The 15,853-nt window shown below is 38.8% G+C and overlaps 1 protein-coding gene across 2 annotated transcripts; it reads left to right on the top strand.

Moving 5' to 3' along the window:
• Nucleotides 1–3,309: 3,309 nt before the first annotated feature.
• Nucleotides 3,310–15,252, top strand: LOC112559826 (zinc transporter ZIP8-like). 2 transcript variants are annotated; one of them, XM_025231275.1, is made up of 9 exons: nucleotides 3,310–3,427; nucleotides 5,108–5,559; nucleotides 6,288–6,453; nucleotides 6,581–6,750; nucleotides 7,221–7,349; nucleotides 7,565–7,904; nucleotides 8,591–8,778; nucleotides 9,822–9,875; nucleotides 14,046–15,252. In XM_025231275.1, the coding sequence occupies exons 2-9, from the start codon at nucleotides 5,239–5,241 to the stop codon at nucleotides 14,166–14,168; spliced, it is 1,491 nt and encodes a 496-aa protein (XP_025087060.1). In that variant the 5' UTR covers nucleotides 3,310–3,427; nucleotides 5,108–5,238; the 3' UTR covers nucleotides 14,169–15,252. The 2 variants fall into 2 exon arrangements, with proteins under 2 accessions (XP_025087060.1, XP_025087061.1); XM_025231276.1 differs by having other exon boundaries at nucleotides 3,369–3,437.
• Nucleotides 15,253–15,853: the final 601 nt, after the last annotated feature.

Below are 15,853 nucleotides of genomic sequence, written 5' to 3'. Positions count from 1 at the left end.
AATTGCTGTTAAAGAGCTGTTGGCTTGTCCATTTTTGTACGAGACTGATGGTAGACAGTGCTATAGCAGCATTCATCTGTGAAAAAATGGAGCAGATCACCCAAGAAACATAAAGTTTTGCGCTACTATTGGATTTTCATTAGTTCAAAATATCGGAGAGTTAACAACATACGAAAAAAAGTGCAATATTCTTTTAGAAAAACTCATGATGCATTTCTTCAGTGTGTGTGTGAGCACGTGTAAACCTTAAGACTATTACAATAATTATGTTCTTTTATTTTGTTTGTTTCATGCCTCAAGTTCATGCTGTCATAAACTGAGTAATTTCAGTACTTTTCTGGGTGGGCAGGTCAGGGTTTTGTTTTGTTTTGTTTTGTTTTTTTGTTTGTTTGTTGGTTTTTTTTAAGGTTGATACCTTCTAACTCTGCACCTTGCAACGAACGTTATTCTTACTTTTATTTCTAACTTTTACTTTATAACTAGAGTACCTTCCTGTGTTCAAATTGTCCACTGGGACAAATAGAGTTGATCATTGTCATCGTCAGATGCCAGAACACACACATCCTTGATAAGTGTCATCTCCGTAACCAGCTTTCACACCGAACAAGACCCGAACCAAGTATATTCTTCAATTTGCAACATAGCTGGTATTTTTTTAACTGTATGCTTAAAACATTTTACAATATTTATGTGCACGACAAGGCCCATAACTCTCACCCTAAGCCAGGAATAATCAGCCTTCGTTTAACTTACGTTTTCCGTTATTTACATTATTCAGACATTTGATGAGTAATGAACAGTGACTCTACCTTTTCTTGGCGTCCCATTTCGGGGACAAAAAATTGTGTAGAAATGAAACGGTTTTGGTTTACAGTGCAGTTGTTATCACCCCTAGCGGGGTTATATAGGTCATAGGGTGGAGGTGAAGGCTTGACCGACCTGTAAGTGGATTACAGCCTCAACATGAATGCCGCGTCTGTGGATGTGTCTGGCCTCACGTAAGCCGACGGTGCACAAGGGACACCTGAAGGGAGTAGACAAGGGGATGGTGGGAACCTCGGGGACGTGTGCTTGAGAGATAACGTCGCGCTGTTGACACCAAACCTTCAGGTCACGGCGTTGACGTTGGGGTGACGTGCGCACGAGGGTAGATCACGTGTACTTGCGCTTGACGAGGGCAGTGACCGTCAGTTTTCTGAGCCAGGATTTGGTTTTAGAAGATTCTACCGATCTCTTTATGCTGCTTTTCCTCTTTTTAAAAAAAATATTTTTAGTAATTTTAAATGAATTTAGATTTGCAGTGAAGCTTGGCTCAATCTGTAGCGATTGAAATGAACTTCTGGAACACTTATTGAGGAGGAACTGGAGGATCGAGGAAAAAAGAATAATTATTTTTTAAACATAAACCAAAACCCAAAGAAAAAAAACAAAGGTATGTCACAACTAAGCCAGCAATGATGACACTTTCAAGTCTTCTTCAAGTTGGAGAGAAAGAAGGTCTGCTTGAAGGCAAACTAAAACTTGCAACTGAGCTCGATGTTGCTGGAAGGCGAACAAAACCCAACGCCGTCACTAGTTTGTTAAAAACTGTTGTTAATTTGTAATATTATTTTTAAAAAGAAATTACATTTGGATCGACCTCAATTCTAACTGTTGACTGTAAACATGGGCTGGTGTGAAATGTGCGAGATTATGAAGCCTGGCTCAATCACCTAGTCTACGTTAGTTTTTTGTTTGTTTGTTTGTTTGTTTATTTGTTTGTTTGTTTGTTTGTTTGTTTGCTTGTTTTAAAAAACTTGCTGATATGAAACAGTAATTATTGCCAGGGACATGCACGGCAGATCCATGTCATTAGTGATCGTTACTTTTCGTCTTGTAAAAGTTTACTAGACATGGACATAACACCTCTTGACTTTGTACAAAATGCACTAGTAAGATCATTACCTGCTAAGTAATATTCTAACATTTCAAGAAAAAGTTTATACACCGAAGAAATGAAAGTACAGAAAGAGCGGACTGGTTAGCTACAAAAAATGCCTGCCATAAAACTTCGCATTTTTAACTTCTGAACAGTTTATTACTACCTTGTCTGTCTGTATGCATGATTCAATAAATAAGTTAACATTCATAAAATACACAAAGAAATTACACATATAGTTACATCCTTGTTGATATATATGTAGGTTGATATGGACAGGCAAATTAAATGATCAAATATAGCAATATATAGATGTGTAGGTGCGCATGCTTACGTGCGTGTGTGTGTGTGTGAGAGAGAGCAGGGCTTTGCTCTATAGAAATGCACATAAATACAGAAAACTGGGAGAAAGAAGAGAAAATTTCGCAAGTCCATAGTCAAAGTCAAATAGCGATGCTGGGAAAGACCTAACAGTTGTATTCAGACACATTCGTGGTTATTTTTAGGCGAAGGTGAGAAAGGATATAATTCAAACAAAACAAAATAAACTTTGTATTTTCCAGAAAAAATGCTAAGTAAGAAACAATATTTGCTGTGAGTGAGAGATATATTTTTATGGCAAGTCCAGACGATCCACACAATAATCACATTACACCAAGAAGGTGGTTTTGCAAAAAGAAGAGCCACTTTTCTCCTAGTTCATTAGAGTCAGAAACTGATCAAGTGCTCGAAAATACTGAAAGTGTCTATTATTTCTGACCAGCATCTTTGCTTACGGTCACTTCTTACTCAAATTTCATCTCAAGAAGTTTGGACCCTTGTATAGAAAAAAATGCCACAGTCAAAAAAACAGAATAACATTCTTTTTAGAGTTATAGATCTTGAAATCCAGTTCTTATATGACATTAGGATGAATTCAATGTCTTCTAGAATGAAATTTGTTTGAAAATATTGATATCATGAATGCTTACTGATAAACCCAATTAATGCGCAGCTAAGACACTTCCAGAGGGATGCAGCTTTGGCCACCTCAGCACATCCTTCGGCAGTGGTGGTAGACTACTTGTCTTCTTTCTGTGCATGGTTATCTTTTTCGACTTGTATCACCAGACAAAAAAATATTCACCAAGATCACGGAAAATAGAATTGCGCACAGAGCCCAACATACTTATTTAAAACGATATTTTTAGACAGTAGTATAAGTGGCGGCGAATCCACAATCAAGTCAACAGTTCACGCCGTGAGTATTTTTCTGTCTCTTCAGCTCTCCTCCACTTGCTCCGACATACACCAGCACAATTTATGGAACGATTACTGATATCTTCAAAACTGCCAGCCACACTCGAGCGGTTGTTAGACCTATGTTGAGTCCCCGATGACGTCACAACAGGTACTTGATAACTGAAGGGTGGTAGGTAGTAGACATATACCTACCTTGCACACCGTCTCGCCCCGCCATTCGCCTCCTGTCCGTCCGTCCCGTCAGTCCCTCACACACGGAGCAACAACGTAAGTGACCGTGAGTTTGAGCTTGCATCTTACTGTCTGACATCATCATCATCGTCGTCATCATCACCATCATCTTTTTCTTCTTCTTCTTGTGTTGCTGATGTTGCTGCTGATGCTGTTGTCTTTTCTATTTGAAACGCCTTTGCTCTTTGTTCCATTATCTACAGCAATAATTATTGTCTTGACAGCGATGAAAAAGATTGTAGGGGTGATGATGAAGTACTTAAGAAACAAATTTATACAGGTTTGGATGGCGAAGCAGTAATAGAAGCCGAAGAATTAATTGAAGGTTTGTTAACGACACTTTTTCCGTAGTAACAGTCCGGAAAAAATTCTTTTAGTGAGAGAAGTACATACATGGCGGTATGAGTAGCTGAGAATGGTAAATTCTCTGAATTGTATGTCTGACTTTCAGCTTACATGTCAACTTACCTGTGTTAAAATTCGTCATCAGCTTAATTTCTGAATTATTAGTAAGTCTGAAAGAGAAATATCCCTGATCCTATTTTCCCATGTTGCCTACCCTGGTTAATTCTTTTCTGTTTTTCATTTATGTATCTACACTGATGGTCAGTCCAGACTGATACAAATGAACACTTATTTATCAGAGTAAAATGTACTTCACGAAAAGGTTCTCATTTATTTCTATATTTATTGATTTTTGTTTATTTGTTTATTTGCTGAAATAATCAAGTTTACTGGGGTTTTTTTAATTTTTTTGCGTTGTCAGTGTTGATTGTCTCAGTCATGTGACGGAGTCATCTGACTGTCTAAGAAGTTATCTTCTAGTAGGTCAAGAGAGCTGTGTCATGTACCAGCTTGTCAGCTCTTCAGCACCTCAGTCTGTTGAATAATTCGTCGAGTGATCAGGGCACGACGGTCATCTGTACATATATGTCTTTGTGGAACATAGGGAAGGGAGGAAGAAAGAAGGGATGGGATGAAAAAAACCAAGATAAAAAAGAAAAATTGTCTAAACTCCACGATCATCGTGGCTTCCACTACAGCACTACCTCCAAAAAGAAGAGGATGGCGAAGAAGAATAGAAGTGCTGTAACCGTTCAATGAGAAAAAGGAAGCATGAAGCAAGCGAGAAAAAGTGTGTGCGTGTGTGTGGTGGTGGTGGGGCTAGTCAAGAAAGAAATGAAAAAAAACGAAAAAAGCAAGAAAGAAACAAAAAGTTAAGTAAACTAAAATTCAAAAGTCAAATGAAAGAAAAATAATAGATTAATGAGCGAAAGAATGAAAAAATAATAGCAAGTATGAAAGAAAGAATGAAAAAGAAAGAAAGTAGCAAAAAGAATAATAAATAAAAGAAAGAGTGAAAAAATGAATACAGAATAAAGGAGTGAGAGCAAAGATAAATCAACGAGAGAAAGAATAGAAGAAAGAAAAAATAATAATAAAAGAAACAATGAAGAAAGTGTCAACGAAAGAACAAAGAACAAGAGAAAAGAATAATAAATGAAAGAAATGAGAGACTAATGAACGAACGAGGAAAGAAAGAATGAATGGATTAAAGGTAAAACAAATAAATGAATTCAAGGAAAAAAAGAAGAAAAGAACGAAAGAAAAGTTATTTACAGTCTCATTATCCGCATCTGACCTTTCAGACCGATGACTAAAACAGTTGATCACACTCTGTCACGTGGTAATTGTCTTTCTGAAAATCTTTTGCAGGGATGCAAAAGCCGAGGAGATCGAGGGCGTCCATCCAACCGAGAACGCAAGCCTAGAGAAGACAACTCAAGCCAGTCCATCCACATAGCCGCGCTCTTCATCTTTAGCTCGGAGCGGAAATTTCTTCAGTTATGGAGTCGAGTCGCTTCTGGATGTGCTGCGCTGGACTCTTAGTCTTGGCGACCAGCTCCTCCCTGAGCCAGGAACAAACCTCGGACCAGGTCCTGAACTCCGGGTGCCTGGCCAACCTAACTCTCGAGAAGTACAAGAGGGTGGCGGACGGATTCCAGACGGCGCGCGATGGTCTGTCAATGGAAGATTTCCACAACCTGCTGATGGCGCTGCAGAAAAACCCGCTGCCAACATCTGTGATGCCGGTAGTCACTGAACATCCGTGCAAAGAGACCACTACACCTTCAGGAAACGAAGAAAAATCCTTCAACTGTTCTGGGGTCAGATTTATTTGTCATGGTTTTCTTCCTCTTGGTTTGCTTGTGTTTTTGTTCTTCTTATTCTTTGTTGTTGTTTTTTTTAAATTCTTATTCTTCCTTTGAAGCATATTACCGGACGCAGAGAGCAACAAAATGTTACGAAATTTAAACATTATATCTTTCTGACAATGGCTGGTCTCTATTGATGGCCTTTCAAATTTGTAGTCCAAACTGGACAGCAAAAGGGACGATGAGAGAAAGACCAAACGGAACGAAAAGCCAGAAGTGCAGGTGTCTTAAATGGATGCTATTCTTCCAAATGTTGACGACTGGGAACCTTTCTTTATTCTTCTTAGATGTTTCATTGTTAATTGAAAGTATTTGACCATTTCCGACATCTGCTCTAGCAATGATATTTAGTTTCTTCTAAAATTTTTCGTGTCCCGTATTCGTAGGAAAGCGTGTGTATCTACAAAAAGGGATTTAAACAGAAACGCTCTCTTGTCTATTTTAAAAATGTCTAGCAAGTCCGACATCTATACCACAGTGGTGTTCTTCTGTCGAACACGTCTGCTATTTTTTCAACCGTGACATTTTTTTGTTGCTCTCTGACAGAATCCAGCATCTGAGACGTCCTCTCATAACAACAACGTATTCGACTTTCACTCATCTGTGACATTCTCTTGTCTTTACTTCAAGTACTTATGTCCAACATGTCCCTAATCTCATTTTCTTATCATTTCCAACAGTGTCTAACGGTGTCCGACATCTACTACCACTATAGAGGCAACCAGGGGCTCAACTACACTAATCTGCCCGATGCCCTACAGCAGGCGGTGCTGTCGGTGGTGGACCCCGCATGTGCACAAGAACCCGTGGAGTCCAACATGTTCAACAAGCCGACGACAGGGCAAGGTACGTACCTTGTGACCTCCGTAACCTTTCTGGTCGTTGCCCATCCTTCTTTGTGTCTGTATCCTCACTGAACTTAAGCCCTCGAAGGTTCACGATGGTGTGAAGAGGACCCTTTTGTCTTTTGCAGCATGGGGGTACGGATCTGGCTTCGTGTGTCTCATTTGCATCATTTCCAACATTGGTGGTCTACTCACGCCCGTCATGTCCAAAAAATTCTTCCAAAGAATTCTACAGTTTCTGGTGGCCATGGGAGCCGGCACTCTCGCTGCCACCGGGCTGCTGGTGCTTATTCCTGAGGTCAGAATTAATCTGAGTTCATCGCCATCGTTATCATAGTAACATCACCAATAGCAACCTTAGCCTGGGATTAAAGTATGCGTATGTGTTTTCGAGATATATAAATATAGTTTCAAGATCTCAGCAACATCATTAACAAAACAGCTTCTGCGAAGAAAGTTCACTTGACTTGACCTCACCCATCACCTAGAAAAGTCGAAAATAAGAGATTGCAGTATAGTGAAAAACCCAGAGAAACTGGTTAAAAAAAAAAAGACCAAAAAAATCTTGTGACTTGTGCAAAGCCTTCGTTACATGCAGAGACGAACTTTCTCATTCGTGTGGAAATACACTTCATGAATATTTGTTCTGCATGCTTTCGCGAAATTAAATGTAACACACATGAAGGAAACTTTTTCAAGCTTGAAATATCTTATTTATTAACTTATTTATTTATGTTCTTAAGAACCATTATTTGGACGTGTGTGCAGGCTTTCCATATTGCGTCGTGCGAGCACCTTGCTGAGGACTACATATGGAAAGCAGCAACAGCACTCATTTCCATCTACGTCTTCTTTACGTCAGAGCGTCTTCTCAAGTGTTTGCTGAGAGGCAAAGAGGTATCGTGACCCTTAAGGGGCTGAAGCTAGATATTTACAACACCTGTCAGGTTTTGAACACTTTGCTTCACCCGCCTTCATTTTTTTTTTTTTACGCCTTCGACGATGACAATCACTCTCTCACACACAATGAATAAGCGGTAGACTGAATAATCTATTATCTTTCTTATGGACGACCCGAACCTTATCACCTGTTTGTTTCTGTTATTGGACAGCTTGAGCGGATCCGCAGACAAGAGTCGTTTACTGTGGATCCTCCCACGGAGGACGAGAAGGTGGCGCTGACCAATTTCGAAGACAAAGAAAACCAGGTCCACGGCCACTCCCACTTCCCCGACCTCTCCATCAAAACCATAGAGAAGAACGTGGATGGTGAGGTCAAGAAGAAGAAGAAGAAGAACCCCGTCAAGACGGTTGCATGGATGGTGCTGATCGGTGACGTCATCCACAACTTCGTGGACGGCTTGGCGATCGGCGCTGCCTTCACGGAAAACGTGTACATGGGGGTCAGCATCAGCATCGCCGTCCTGTGCGAGGAGCTGCCTCACGAGCTAGGTATGTGATGTAAAATATGATGAGAGGCAGAATGACAGTGACAATGACAACGACATTGACCATGATGATGACAATGATGATTGCAATGGGTGTTTTACGCCAAGCCAGCAACTTGGCAAGGACGCCAGCCTGTGAACAGATGCCAGAGAAAGAACAGAGTGCCCGAGACGAGAGCTGAACACCAGACAGCTGAATTGGTGACAGGGGCTAACCGTTGCGCCACCGGACAGCCAAATGGCAATGACTGTGACAATGACGATGACAATAACGATAACGATAACGGTGATGATTTAAAAGGGTGGGAAGATAAACAGAATCTGCTTTTTCACACGTGGTCCTCGCATCCATCCTTCACCATCTACCCTGCAATAACACAGCAGTAACAGAATGGCATGAGAAGAGAATCGGGTGTTGAAGAAATGTACAAAGGAAGTAATTATTTATTGACATTTGCAGGAGGTTCATAGAGTCACAACGTAGCTACTAAAATCAAAGCTTTAAAGTATTCGTTCCTTTGTAAAAATTAAGTATGGTCCTATTGCTAGGTTATGACAAGAATTTAATTTTTATTCATGACATCGGTGAATATTCTTCTCCGCCATCTTGCCCTGTTGCTTCAATGTCGTGTTGGTGATTTCTTTCAATGAAACCAAAATGAAAAACGTGTTCATTGGACACCTTTGCAGGCGATATTGCCATCTTGCTTCACTCTGGGATGAGCATGAGGAGGGCGCTGTTTCTCAACTTCCTGTCTGCGTGCGTCTGCTTCATTGGCCTGGTGCTGGGCATCGTGCTGGGCGAGAACACGGAGGCCAACCGCTGGATCCTGGCCGTGGCTGGAGGACTCTTCCTCTACGTACCTCTTGTAGACATGGTGAGAGACACAGATACAGACAGAGAGTCTATGGATGGGTAGGAAGAAGAGTTAGATTGTACATACTTAGACAGCCATACAAACACATTCTATTGATATCTGCCTCATCGTCTGACTTCTACAGAATATCTGGGTTGTCTTTACCCTTACTCACCCAAAAGTTACTTTGTCCTTTAAATGGAGAGGTCAATTACTTACTGTCTTGTAGATGTTCACCTATATATCTTTTTTTATCTTTGTGGGTTTTATTTGAAATACAAACGTGTCCTGCATTCCGACACCCATAGATACACATGATGTATGTACAACCTTCAAACCCCGCGAGTACTCACGAGACTCCGGCAATAACTCTTTTCTGAAGAGTAGCAAAGTCCACGTGGACGCCTCTTCTGTAGACTGTTAGTAACATATCATGAATTATGAGTTTTTCACTGCCCCTTACTCATCTGACATTATTGTCTGTGCAGTGTGAAATATGTTTTATGTTATTAGCTCAACACTTACCAGACGAAATGCAATTTGTTACGTTGATTATAAAAAATATGATCTGTCATTTAATATTTGTATGTCATAAATGGTGACACATTCAAAAACCATATTGGCCATGATGCTTGAGTGGTCTAGAACTTTTCTTTCAATTGAGCAGGCTACCAAAAATGTTTAGTTGGAGGGTTCGAATCCACGCACACCCCACGAGAGTAAGATTAGGTTACAGTTCCTGCAAATTATTGATACAAACTGATTAGGTAATCTCGAGAAAGATTAAGGTTAATGGATTAAATCGCTAACACGGTATCACAGCGATGGGTTTTCCACGAAGAAAGCAGAGGTCAGGGCTTAGGTCCCCGTGATTGCGATCAAGGTGACCAAGAGGTTGAAGGATGTCGGCTGGTGAGATGAAATCTTCAGGGCAGGGACAGCGAAAGTGTGATGCTTACAATTAAGATCCATCTGTCTCTCTTTGGGCTGTTTAGTGATGTGGGATAAGTAACCACAAGTGAGATCCCTGCTCTGTCCCCCGTTTTTGTTTTTTCTGTTTTCAGCTTCCAGAAATGAGCGAGATCCTGGACCTGACCATGAAGGAGTCAGTCCAAGAGGTACGTGCACTGTTCATTTATCAGTCCCTTGGGCTGTTGGTAGGCTATGGTATCATCTTCGGCGTCGTTCACGTGACAGCGTTAATTCCTGCCTTTTGATGACATGTGGCCCATTAGCCCCACCCAAAATATTGGCCCCCGTGGGCCCCGATGGTGATCCTGGCGAAGGACTGAGGAAGATCTTTGGAATCCATTTTCTTGTGATTGTTCATAGACACGAGATTGGCTTTCGTGAGACAATTTTATCTCTGAACAGTTTGTGTAAAGAGTGAAGAAAATGTGCCAATGTTTGCCAAGGAAAAAAAAAACCGCCACAAAGTGACGATGTTGCTGATGACAGCAATGATGAAGACGACAATGAGACACTTTATTTAAAAAAATGCAATACAATATTTTTATCCCCGATAAATATCATACATATATATTCTTGGATACTAAAACTTCTATTTTTGTAAAGAAACTTTCTCGCTACCTTTCCATATGAATCTCTTGAAATAGATTGGCTGCTCGTAAAGCCCTCTATATTTTAACTGGAGAAGACATCTCAAATAAACGTTTATTACTTTCATTATCGCCGAACAAAAATTATTTCAGTGATTGCTTGAAGATTCTATTTTTGTTTGGGATTCTCATAAACCACACCAATTAAAATAAATGTTATTAGCAAATGTTATAGAAATTATTTTTTGAACCTTTCTGTACATTTAGCTTGCAAAGACATATCTTATCAAACATTTTGAGAACAAAACCCAAAGTAAATAATATTATGGCCAAAAATATATTTTTGTGTAGATATTTGAGATGATTTTTTTTTCTCCTTTCATAAACTTGATTTCTGTCAAAACTGGAAGCTTTCCAGAAATAAAGCTCGGGGCAGTTTGCTCTTCCGTCTAAACTAGTCATTAAATTAACTAGCTGTGAATTTTAAGAACATCATGATTATTAAAGTAAATGATCTTTGTCGTGTAACAAAAGAAAAGAGCATAAAATCGTGAAAATAAAAAACTGTTTGGATATGATCTAAGTAAAAAGTACCAGTTACCTATAATAAATAGCCTACTTTTGTACAGCATGTTTTTGCTTTTCGTGGATAGTAAATCATGTTTAGCCAAAGGAAAAATCAAGGTTTGGGATAAGAAAAATTTCAAAAACTGTAGCCAGTGTATTTAAAAATGTAGCTTTATTTTTTTTTTAAATTGCGGAATTATTTGAAATACAGAGTTTAAGCGGAATAAATATAAATATGAACCGAACGTCAAATTGTCTTTCATTCAGATTTTCCAACTCACGTTCAAATAATAATATGTCAAAATTAATCGAACATGAATCTTTCTCAAAGGGGGATTTCCATCAATATACGCTCATTATCTCATTAGAGTCATTCAAAATGCTTTAAATGTTTTGGACAGTTTTCCTAGGTTGCCTTCGAGGTATGACTATACCCCGGTTGTCAAAGTCAACCTAGTCATTAATTGTACCGATGTTTATCTCGGAGAAGTAAAGGTCACAACCGTGTGACTTGTTGACCTGTTGACCGACAGCAGAAGAGCGTCACCAAGTCGCCTTTTGTAGTGTCAGATATGAAAGAACATTCCATCAGAAACTTCTGTGAATACACTGCTGTATTCAACAAAAACATTGTGAAATTAGTGTCATTGTCTTTTTTATAAATTGTTTCAAAGCTGCTCATCTTTTAGGCAACTTATTGAAAATATTTCTAAATATACTGTAAACATCACGGGATAAATTTCAAACTATTTTTAAAAGCCCCCGTACAACCGAGCATCAGAACCTTTACTTTTTAGTCGTAGGACTACAACATGATGTTCAACATCTGTTTGCCGTATGAGGCAGAAAATTTAATGTCTTTAAATTTTATTTTTGTATTTAGTACACTAATTGTTCCGTTAATCTGAACAATGTATCTTCTCCATTTACCTTCCTTCCTATTAATTATCTCTATTTTTAAACACGAGAATTTGTGACATTTTATGTTTATACGAAAATAAAGGAAAGAAACTTGCATTTCCCAAAACTGGGTTGTCCTTGATTGAGATCAGTAAAAAGGGTTTGAAGTCCCGTAACCTAGTTGTTAGTGTTTGGTACAGACCACCCAGCCTGAAGATACAGGGTAGGGCTTCCACAGGTTGTGTCCTGGACCTGATGAACCACTTACAGCTGACTGAAACCATTTTTTGAAAGACTGTCAGCTTCATGTTGGTTTTTAGATGACGTAAATGTTACATGTTACCACTTCTCTCCTTCGGTCTCTCTCACTTCCCCAAATAGTTAGGTACTCACTCAACAAGTCAAGATGTAGTGAGCAGAGGGAGAAGAGTAACTGCGCATCATGGGTATCGAACCAACTACCTTGCTTGCATCCTGTCTTGAGTACCGGTTCTCTGACCATTCAGCTATCATCAGCTTCCCCTATCTGCTGCTCAGATAGAGGACTCACCAGCGTAAAGTGATATTTCCATGTAAAACAAGGATGAACGCATAAAGAGACACCAAGAAAAGAACAGAGAAAAAATAAGGCTGGAGATGGAGGGTGGGCAAGTACTCCAGGATGAAAAAGATGACATCAAGAATTGAAATAAGAGCAACGAATAAAGGTAAACAACTTGATGAAGGAAACACAAAGAAACAGCCTCTAGTCCGGAGGTTCGAATCCACGGAGGTCCAGTCACAAGACTTTGGTGAGAACTTCAACATTTTCCTAGCCATGAGAAGAGAATCTGACTAACAGCAGCACGTGACTGACGTTGCCACTCGGCAGCTTTCAAACGCTTACATTGCTGTTGCCATATTAACACTGATTTATTACATATACTGCCTTGATACTGGACTCCCATTGCTTAGTACTCTGCTTTTATGATAGCTGTTATTTCTTTTGTGTACTGCCTTGATGTTGGACATTCATTTATTACTTTCTTGTCTTACGTATTTATTGCTAGACATCCTTATCTTATACATCCGATGATGTTGGGCATTCATTCTCTCCTCTCTTTGTATTTATACCAGTTTGATATCCTTTTCTCAGTCAGATTTGTTTTAGTCATGTTGAGCTGTTAGCTTTTATAATTGCTAATATTATGAGAAAACTTTACGCTTGTAAGTTTAAAAATAAAAGTATTTCTTAAGTTATAGAAATAATTCATTTTGTTACTATGCTGATATTTAGAGAGGAGGATGAAGGGACTACTGTGGTGGAAGTATTAGTTGTGATAAGTGGGTGAAGCTCAGTCCAAGATATTATTTATCCAAATCTGAGTTAATAACATCCGCTCTCGAGATACACACCTACAAACATCAGTTTGCCCAGAAAAAGGTCAAAATCTTGTGTCACATATTTTATCAGCTCTCCCCTCTGAAGCCTTGTCTTAAACGGATCCATGCACTGTCCTGGTTTGTTGTTGACCTTTTTCTGGCCTAAAAGATGTTTGCAAGCTTTTATTTTGTGAACAGAAGAAGGGTATTCACCCACATTTGGGAACGAAATATATTGTCCTGGGCTTGATCCAATAGAAAAAAATTCCATCCCACTGAGAGGGAAGGCTTTTTAATAAGGCCATAAAGCTTGACTACTGTTATGACTTCCTCTTCTTTATTTATCTTTCTTTCATCATCATCATACTGTCCCAGCTTACTTTGCGAATTCAGCAGATTTTTATATTTTATTTAAAAGCTTTTGGTGCATTTGGCTACATCGCTTTGTTCTTTCACTACTGCATCTTTTGTTGAACGTGCTTTACATTATTATATAATATTTTACAATCTTTTGTAGAAAAATGGAGATAAAATTTCAGCCAAGTTTTCATCCTGGAATAGAGTAATCTTAACTTAAAAGTTTAATAAAGAATTTGTGTTTGTCAAGAGAGTAGTTAATAGATATGTTAATACTTTCTTACATCCTTTCCCCTTTGTTTTATGGTTGGAAAAGCTGAGAAAAGAAACCCACTATCACCTATTCATCCACTCGTTAACTGTTACATTGTCGCACACATATCCACACTCCCATACCTACCACACACAGAGATTGACACATTCACACACACAACAACACCACCATCACAACCACCATTAGTGAGAAACTGTTAACTTTCATGCGCATGTATGATGTGAATCTTAAGGACAGCTTGTCTCACCTGGTGGTGTCTTTTCTTCCAGAACAAAGGTGCCTTTGGAAACGAATTTAAGCATCTGATGTTTCTGCAAGGGCTTGGATTTCTATTGGGCATGGCCATCATCTTGTCCGTAGTGTACTGCACTGGGCACTTGATGACAATCTAGAGAACAAGCAGATTTATTCTGGCATCATCATGCAGCCAGATGCTTCAGCTTCCACACTTCATGATTTGCTTAATGAACTCAGTAAAGTCGACAATCCAACCCCGTGAACACCTCCACCCTACCGACATCTAGTCATTCCAGATGAGCATTCTCATGAAAGGCGAATTCGACTTCCAACATGCGAGAAGTGACCTCAGCAGGTTCTCTGTCCCTCCTTCTCCCCATCCTCTCCATCCTCCTCTTCCTCCTCCTATCGCTGGCAGCTTGCATACCTTGATGACATCGTGCTGAATGAGTCCAGAAATCTAGAAATGAATGCGCTTAATTAAAAGCAAATTAAGTTGTTGTGTCCTTGTGTACAAAAAAACCCTTAAAGAAATCAAATAAAAAACATTTATTTCAATAGTTGATTTAACACCGTTTCTGCTGACCTCTTGTTCAGACGACAAACAACATCAGTGAGTAGGATGAGAATGTTCTCTGTTGTGGATACCTGTATGAATAATCAGTATTGTGTGCCAAACACCAGCCTGAGCCCTCGTGAGGGCTTTGTGAATGAGATTCAAGTAATGTTTCCACACTGTATGTAACTTTGACTGCATGTAATCACTGTTTTGTAAACATAATCAGTGAAATGATTATATGATGCAGCAATGACATGTATATTGTCCTGTATTTTATACTGTAAACCGTGTGTTCCATTTTTGCCTTTCCTTATTTTGAGGACGCAAGCGTCCATTTTACACATTTTGTTATTTTGAATATATGCATTAACGAGATTTGAAAAATGGAAAATAATTACTGTTAAAGCCAGGTTGTTTCACCAAATATTTAGTACTTCTTGTTCCGAGTCTATGCAAAAAGAGTTATAAAAAGCCTGCTTTGCAGTCTTGTTGTTGGAGAAATTTCTATTTGAATGGTAGAAAACATATATTGAGTAAAGAGACATGAAAGAAGTAAAGAGGTTGATGAAAAGTCTGGCTTTGTCCCAGTGCAAGTTGTTATTTCTATGCTGGACATGGATTCTTATACCTTTGTTTTTAAAAATAATTTTTTTGGTAAAATGTAAAAAGATTCTGCCTAATTCTTACTCAATTTTGTGATATTGTGTGTGTGTGTGTGTGTGTGTGTTCCTGCGATAGCAAAGTTGTAAAAAGAAGGACTGAGTGGAACTGAAAGAGAGACAGACACGACTGCCTAATTTAAAAACTAAAAACTCAGTCCTTGTTGAAAGGACCAGAGGGAACTTTAAAGTTTATTTGGTCAGCAATTATCATTTCAAAGTGAGACAGAATACAAATTAAGATCAATGTCGATCACACTTAAATAATTTATTTGATTAGTTCAAAGTAAACAAATTGATCAACAGCATTACTGTGCTGGGATTCATTCAAATTACTTTCACACCACCAATACCCGACAAAGAGAGAAAGGAGAAAGAAGGATCAGCACTTAGAAAAAGAGGGAGACACTTGCATAGAGAAAGAATGAAGACATTTATTCAATGAACATTTTTTCTAAAAGAATAATAAAATCCAAAGTTTTATCAACGTTCCAAGTTCTATTAATAACAAAAGTAACCATTTCCTCACAAAACTCAAATTCACCTAAGTGATTATGATTATTCAACATATTCCATAGATTTTCGTAATTTCTTGATTAATGTACATGCCAAATAAGTGTTC

Source organism: Pomacea canaliculata, linkage group LG3, assembly GCF_003073045.1.
Source record: "Pomacea canaliculata isolate SZHN2017 linkage group LG3, ASM307304v1, whole genome shotgun sequence".
Taxonomy (NCBI): Eukaryota; Metazoa; Mollusca; class Gastropoda; order Architaenioglossa; family Ampullariidae; genus Pomacea; species Pomacea canaliculata.
Note: the sequence above shows the minus strand (reverse complement) of the source record. Positions and strands in the feature narration are given on the sequence as shown.